Below are 8,057 nucleotides of genomic sequence, written 5' to 3'. Positions count from 1 at the left end.
ATTTAGATTATCAGTTTTATTTGCATATAATTGGGCAAAATAGTTCTGCCATATGTAAAATGGCAAATGTGGCTTCAGACCAAATATTTGACACTTACTAGCTGTGTGACCCTGGGCAAGTCACTTAACCCCAATTGCCTAAAAAACAAAACAAAAAAACACAACAATGATAAATTAGTTCATAGTTTGTTTTTTTCCCTTCTGTTTTGCTCTCCCTGGTTTAGGCATAAAATCATGTTTGTGTCAGGAAAGAATTTAGTAGTACTCTTTATTTACCTATTTTTTTTCAAACAACTTACATAATGTTGGAATAGTTGTTTAAATGTTTGGTAGAATTCACTTGTAAATCCAGCCTCAGACACTTGATGCTTACTAGCTGTGTGACCCTGGGCAAGTCACTTAACCCTGGTTGCCTCACCAAAAAGAAAAAAAAAAGAGAAAAATTCATTTGTAAATCCATCTAGTCCTGCTTGGTTTTTTCTCTGTAGAGATTTGTGGCTTGTTCAATTTGTTTTTCTCAGATGGGATTATGTAGCCATTCTATTTCCTCTTCCATTAATCTGAGCAATTTATATCTTTGTAAATATTTAACCATTTTATTTAGATTATCAGTTTTATTTGCATATAATTGGGCAAAATAGTTCTCAATAATTGCTTTAATTTCATCTTTATTGGTTGTGCATTCACCTTTTGCTTTTTTGATAATGGCCATTTGATTTTCTTCTCTATTTTTTAAATTAAGTTAACAAATGGCTTGTCTATTTTATTTTATTTTTTATAAAACCAGCTCTTAGCTTTACTTATTGGTTCAATTCTTTTTTTTAACTTTTAAATTTATCAAATCTCTCCTTTAATTTTCAGGATTTTTATTTTGGTGTTTAATTGGAGGTATTTAATTTTTTTCTGGTTTTTTTTTAAGTTGCATGCCCAATACATTGATCTGATCTTTCTCTCTTTTACTAATGTAATTTTCTCCTAAGTGTATAGCAATACACATAGATTTTCCCTTAAGTACTGTTTTGGCTATATTCTGCAAATTTTGGAGCATGGTCTTCTTGTTGCCTTCTTGTTCTTAGTGAAATTATTGATTTTTTCCTATGATTTGTTCTTTGACCCTCTCATTCTTTAGGATTAGATTAATTTCCAATTACTTTTAAGCTAAGTTTCTAAGGCCCTTTATTGAATGTAATTTTTATTTCATTATGGTCTGGAAAGTGTTCATTTGATATTTCTGCTTTTTTGTATTTGTTTGTGAGGTTTTTAATGCCCTAATACATAGTCAATTTTTGCAGAGGTGTGATCATACAGCTGAGAATAGATATATTCCTTTCCATTCCCATTCAATATTCTCCAGAGGTCTGTCATATCTAACTTTTCAAAGATTCTATTTATCTCTTTAATTTCTTTCTTGTTCATTTTATGGTTAGATTTATTTGGATCTAAGAGGGATAAATTGAGGTTCCCCACTAGTATAATATAGTATGATTTTACTGTCTTTTAAATATTATTTTATTGTCTATTTCCACCTTTATAATATTGTTTTATGATTTTGTCCTGTAACTCATTTAACTTTTCCTTCAAGAGTTTGGTTGCTATGCCATTTGGTACATATATATATTTAATATTGATATTACTTCATTGTCTATTATATCTTTTAGAAAAATGTAGTTTCTCTGATTATCTTTTTAAATTTGGTCTATTCTTTGCTTTTGCTTTGTCTGAAATCATGATGGCTAACCTTTTCTTGTTTTTGTTTTTGTTTTTTTATCTCAGTTAAGGCATAATAGATTCTGCTCTATCCCTTATGTATGTCTTTCTGTTTCAAGCATGTCTCTTGTAAATAACATATTGTTAGATTCTGGTTTCTAATCTATTCTGCTATCTGCTTCCATTCTATGGGTGAGTTTATCTCATTCACATTCACAATTATGATTGCTAACTGTGTATTTCCCTTCACCCTATTCTCTTCTATTTATTCTTCTCTTTTTCACACTGTCTTCTCCTCCAAAGCCTGTGCTTCTGACCATTGTCTTCTTTAATCTGTCCTCCTTCTTATTACTGTCCCCCTCCCTTCTCTTGTCCCCTTCCCCTTCTACATTCCTTTTGACTAAGATGAATATCTATGCTCAATTGTGTGTGTGTGTGTATGTATGTATGTGTACACACATACATATTCTTCTCTCTTTGAACCAGTTCAGATGAGAATGAAATTCAAGCATTACCTACTCCCCCCTTTCCCCCTCCATTGTAACATCTCTTCTTTGCATGCCTCTTTTATATGAAATAGTTTTTCCAGTTCTTCCTTTTCCTCCCCCTTTCTCCCAGTATATCCCTCTTTTTCACCCTTCCATTTTTCTTTTGAGATTATCCCAACTCATACCTATGCCCTCTAAGTAGATTCCTTCTAACTACCCCAATGATGATTAAGCTCTTAGTGGTTAACATGTATCATCTTCTCATTTGGGAATGTAAACAGTTTAACCTTATTAAGTTCCTTATGATTTCTCACTCTTGTTTACCTTTTTTATTCTTCTCTTGAGTCTTGTGTTTGAATGTCAGATTTTCTATTCAGCTCTGGTCTTTTCAACAAGAATGCTTGGAAGGTCTCTATTTAATTGAATGCCCATCCACTCTCCCGACTCCATGTAGTACTTTACTCATTTTTGCTGGATAGGTTACTCTTAGTTGTAACCATAGCACCTTTACCTTCCAAAATATCATATTCTAAGCCCTCCTCTCCCTTCTAGTGGCAATTACTAAATCTTGTGTGATCCTGAGTATGGTTCCACAATATTTGAATGATTTCTTTATGGCTAATTTCAGTAATTTTTCTTTACCTCACAGCTCTCAAATTTGGCCATAATATTCCTAGGAGTTTTCATTTTGGGATCTATTTCAGGAGATAATTGGTGGATTCTTTCAATTTCTACTTTGCTCTCTGGTTCTAAGATACCTGGGCAGTTTTCCTTTATAATTTTTTGAAATATGAACACTAGGCTCTTTTTTGTTATCATGGCTTTCAGGTAGTCCAATAATTCTTAAATTATCTCTCCTCAATCTATTTTCCAAGTCAGTTGTTTTTCCTTTGAGATATTTCACATTTTCTTCTATTTTTTCCAGTCTTTTGACTTGACTGTTTCTTGATGTTTCATGGAGTCATTAGATTCCACTTGACCAATTCTAATTTTTAAAAAGTTATTGAGGTTTTGTACCTCTTTTACCAATTGGCCAATTTGAAGGAGTTTTCTTCAGTAATTTTTGTTCCTCTTTTATGATTTGGCCAGTTCTGATTTTTAAGGAGCTATTTTCTTTAGTATTTTTGTGCCTCTTTTACCAAACTATTAATATTCTTTTCATAATTTTATTGCATTGTTTTCATTTCTTTTTCCCAATTTTTTCTCTCTAGCTCTTATTTGATTTTAAAAAAAATAATTTCCCACTCTCTTTTAAAAAATCTCTTTCTTTAGCCCTTCTGGGATTTCTTGTTGTGCTTGTGTCCAATATGCATTTTTCTTTGAAACTTTGCATGTAGATATTTTCAGGTCATGATCTTCTTCTGAGTTTGTGTGTTGAATTTTCCTGTCACCATAGTAGATTTTTATGATCAGGTTCTTTTTTGTTGTTGTTTGTTCATTTTTCCAGTCTATTTATTGACTTTGGATTTTATGTTAGAGTGGGGTTCCTTACATCTCTGGCAGGGGATGGCCTATACTTATCTCTATATATCCTTCTGCAGCTTTCATAGCTATCTATGTCTGTAGACCTGTAAGTTTTCAGTGTTTCCAAAGTTGTGTGATCTGGGAAGAGGTCTGGTCACTGTCCTACTGGTCTTCACTTTAGTGCTTTCCCAGGTGAGGCCCCTGCACCCTCACAACAACAACTGTTCCTCTCTGCCTTAGAACTACAATCCATACCCAAGTAGGACTCCTATTTCTTTGTGACCACAACCACTCCTTTCCACCCTGGATCTGCAATGCAGAACTGGGTAATAGGCAAAGGATCTGCCAAACTAGTGCTGGGGTAAAAGATGAATTCCCTTTTGGATATGTTGAGTTCAAGAAACCCATGGGATTTCCAAGTGGAGCTGTCTAGCAGGAAGTTGAAGGAGGGAAGAAGTCTATATATGTAGATTTTAGAGTCATTTGTGAAGAGATGATCACTGAATGCATAGTTGCTAATCAGATCACCAAGAAAGAGGTTTTAGAGAGAGAATAGGGTCTAGGACAGAGCATTGGGGGGATTTACAGTTATGGGGCAGGTGATATATGATAACTCAATCCAATCCTACAATTATTATACACCTAATATATGTGTAAGGCACTGCGGTAGGGATACAAAAATAAAATGAACAATAGATGCTGACCTCAAGGATTAAAAAAAGCAAAGGAGACTGAAAAACATTCAGGTTGGTAGGAGTACCAGGAAAACAGTCTCACAGTTGGTGGAAACAGTCTCTTAGAGGCAGTTATGTTTCCCAGTGTCAAAATCTGAAGACAAGTCAATAAAGTTTATTACAAAAGGTGGTCAGATTTAATAGCTAAAATATCATTAGCAAGCTTAGAGAGAACAGTTTTGTCAAGTCTTGGGGTTAGAAACCAGATGGCAAGGGGCTGAAAAGTGTTTGGGAGGTGAAGAAGTGAAAAGCGAAGGCAAGAGAATAAATTACTTTTTCTAGGAATTTGTCTGTGAAAGGGATGCAGGGTCAAAATTTGTAACTGTGCTTCCAAATTTTTGAAAGTACAAATGTAGACCTGGACATGTTTGTTGGCAGCAGGGAAAGAACCGCTAGATGAGGAGAGAATGAGAGGGACTGATTGGAAAGGCAAGCTCCTGGAAGAAACTGGCAAGGCACAGTTATAGGAGTGGAAAAGAGCCATGCCTTTATGACAGACTAAAGTGAAAAAGGAGAGTAAAAGAGGAAGATGGAAGAAGGATTTTGGGGAACCAAACAGAAGTACAACACCCTTCAGGAAGCTTTTCCTGAAGGCTTTCTACTCTCAAATAGTAATGACCTTCAGCTTACCCCATCAGGACTTCATGTAGTACTTTTTAACCTCTTCTATACATTTATCATGTGTTTTATCTATCTGTGTGTATATGTATGTGTACATGTATATATACACATGTGTGTATGTATGTGTATATATGTGCATATATATAATGTCTCCTATACCAGACATTAAGCTTTGGGGGGGGGAAGAGACATCACCCAATCTAAGCTTGGCATTTCACACTGCATGTCACAGGAGTGTGAACATAGTAGGCACTTAACAATATTCATTAAATTGAGGTTATCTAAGGGTTTGTGTAGTTGATGAAGACAAGATCTGAGTCTAGAGTTTAAGGCACAGATCTAATTAAATAGGAAATTTAGTTACAAGTACTAAGACCAGTTCATTTTGTGCCATAAGTCAGTGTGGTGTGGTACGGTAGGAAGAACCTTGGATCCGGAATCAGAGGCGCTGGGTTCAAATCCTGGCTCAAATGACTTTACTGGATGACCTTCAACAAGTTGTTCACCTTTCTGGGCCTCTGCTTCCTCACCTGTCAGGCGAGAGGGGCAGTGACTGTACTGATTGATCTTGAAGGTAGGAACCTTATGAAGTGCTGGGATCTACATACCTAGAATCTGAATCAGTCTTCTCAACACTGACTGCAAAAGGAGTTTGTAGCTTCAGTGTGCACCTGGCTTCAGTGGAGGCCTACCAGAGCAATGAAATGACAGGCAAATTGGCTAACAGCATTTTCACCTGCATGTGTTTGTTCTCTGGGTTAGGTTACATAAACACACACCACCAGATTGCCTAGTTCAGCTAAAAATTGAGTTTATTTAAACAGCAGCTGACGAAAGAACCGTTATTCTCCCTTAGGAAGATCCCAGGTGTGTTACACAGTTTAGGGAAGCATGTAATGTCATTGGTGGGGAAAAAATGCTTTCAGCTAAATATACACATTTCTCCATCATTTTAGAGGACTAAAAAAAAACTAGAAAATAGTTGTCTACCAAAAGGTTTTGTTTTTAACTGTATAAACTTTCTAAGAAGAGTAAATGCACATTATTCTAATAACTTCTTAATATGATTACTTCCCAGGTCCCAAGATGACATAATCCCTGGGATCTGCTTTATGTTATTTACCTAGAAGGCAGTGGGGGAGGGGTGGAAGGGAATCAGCTTGTGCCACTGAAATGTTCCTTGGTTTCTTACTTTATGTGAGTGATGAATAACCTTGATTAGTCATTTTTAGTGATATCATATAATTGTCCTGAGAACAAGGGTTCTCAGGAGACAGAGTGCTGGGTGTGGAGAGTTAGGGGACCTGAGTTCCAATCCAAGCCCTCCCCCTCTTAACTTGTGTGATTATGAGCAAGTCATTCATATCTCTAGTCTTCTGTTTCCTTACCTATAAAGTGAGTGGGTTGGATATGATTGACCAATAAGGTCTTTTCCAGCTCTAGATGATGTTCATAACTTTAGAGCTGGGAGGGACCATATATGCCATTTCATCCAACTCTCTCATTTATAGATGAGAAATCTAAGGCTCAGAGAGGGAAATAACTTGCCCAAGGTCACATAGGTAAGATGTGTTAGAGGTGGAATCTGAAGCAGATCCTCTGGCTCCAAACCCAGTGTTCTTTCTATTCTTCTGATCCTGTGGAAGAATACAGACTTAATGAACAGGAAAGATGAGTTCTGTTGTACCAAGTGATCCAAAATGAGTAGGTGGGCCTCATACTCTGCAATTACTCCTTGGGGCTGATATGGCACCTCCTGTAGGAGAATGGTGGAAAGCCAATGATTGTATAGGCCTTGTTTGGTATTGGAGTCGTGACACTGGAAATGTCTTCCATCCCCCTACCAAAGGCTGGCTGCTTCCCTGTTGGAGAAGGGGACATCTAGAATGGATCTGAATCTTTACCCCCTTGCTGAAGCAAGGCAGTAAAAACAAAATGGATAATTTCCTACTTCTTGGCTTCTCCCTTTGGAGGTTGGAGGAAGGCCAGCTTTGGAGCCAACGGAAATGCTGAAAGTACTGGAACACAGGTATAAAAATACCATTGGTGTGATGGCCCAGAATTATCCAATGGCTGCTCTTGGGTAATAACTCCCCCACTGTAACACCCTTCCCCTGCCATTTTCCTTTTCAAAAAGTGGCCTGTGGCTTCAGCAGACCACTGCAATTCCAAAATCTCAGACTTGGGGAAGAACACTTGAGAGCCTGGAGAGAGGGGGGAAAAAATCAAATGTCCCATTAGCAGTTTATTGTCATGTAGGAGTATTCTGCCAACACATTAGATACACACAGCTCAGTGAATGTCCCAACGTTGATGGCAGATCTTTGCTGCCAGGTAAGAGATGCAAAGTAACCCAAGGCACTCAGCAATCTAGTCTGTTCAATTAGGGACATCCATGTTTCTTTAAATTCCCTGGAGAGATCAGCAAAGTACTGCCAAATGACATTAGTGTCCATCCTCCCTTTGATTTGAAAACACGGCTAATTCACTCAATTCTTCAGAATTCTTCTATATCTGTCCATTTGTTGGATGCTTTGGGTAACATTGATGGTGACTTCTCTTGCTGACATCTGCTTGCGTTCTTTTTTCACCTGTTAAAAAAGGTTTACAACATTAAGTTATACCTCCACTGGGGAACAGCCAAAGATCCTTCCTTCTTTAATATTTTGAAGGGTATCATGGGGTGGGATGTGTGTGTGTGTGTGTGTGTGTGTGTGTGTGTGTGTGTGTGTGAAATAGATTAGGACATAAGTAGCAAGCAATGTTCTCCACCTAGAACTCAGTTTCTGGAAGTAACTTCACCTCATGAGCTTTTCAGAAAAAAATTCATTAGTTCAGCCCAGAGTCAGTCAGTTAACACCATGGAGAAAACAGCATTAGGTTTACCCAAATAGCATTTCTTTCCCAGTGAAAGCTAGACCCTCTCCTCACTCAGGCTACTGAGTATTGTTGGGCCAGGATATTAATAGGAAAAAAACAACAAACACTACTCAATGGTGCAGGGAAGAGACAAATCAACTTCTTTAAAATAAGATTGATTGAT

At 37.0% G+C, this 8,057-nt stretch overlaps 1 protein-coding gene across 1 annotated transcript in view; it reads right to left on the bottom strand.

Moving 5' to 3' along the window:
* Nucleotides 1-6,544: 6,544 nt before the first annotated feature.
* Nucleotides 6,545-8,057, bottom strand: part of BAALC (BAALC, MAP3K1 and KLF4 binding) — a 104,950-nt gene continuing 103,437 nt past the window's right edge. The window contains exon 2 of the mRNA XM_027850010.1: nt 6,545-7,605. Within this exon, the coding sequence (XP_027705811.1) occupies nt 7,523-7,605 (83 nt within the window). The 3' untranslated portion in view covers nt 6,545-7,522. The remainder of the gene's footprint in view (nt 7,606-8,057) is intronic.

The sequence above is a fragment of the Vombatus ursinus genome, unplaced genomic scaffold, assembly GCF_900497805.2.
Source record: "Vombatus ursinus unplaced genomic scaffold, bare-nosed wombat genome assembly UNPS02008961.1, whole genome shotgun sequence".
NCBI lineage: Eukaryota > Metazoa > Chordata > Mammalia > Diprotodontia > Vombatidae > Vombatus > Vombatus ursinus.
This window is presented reverse-complemented; position numbering and strand designations above follow the sequence as displayed.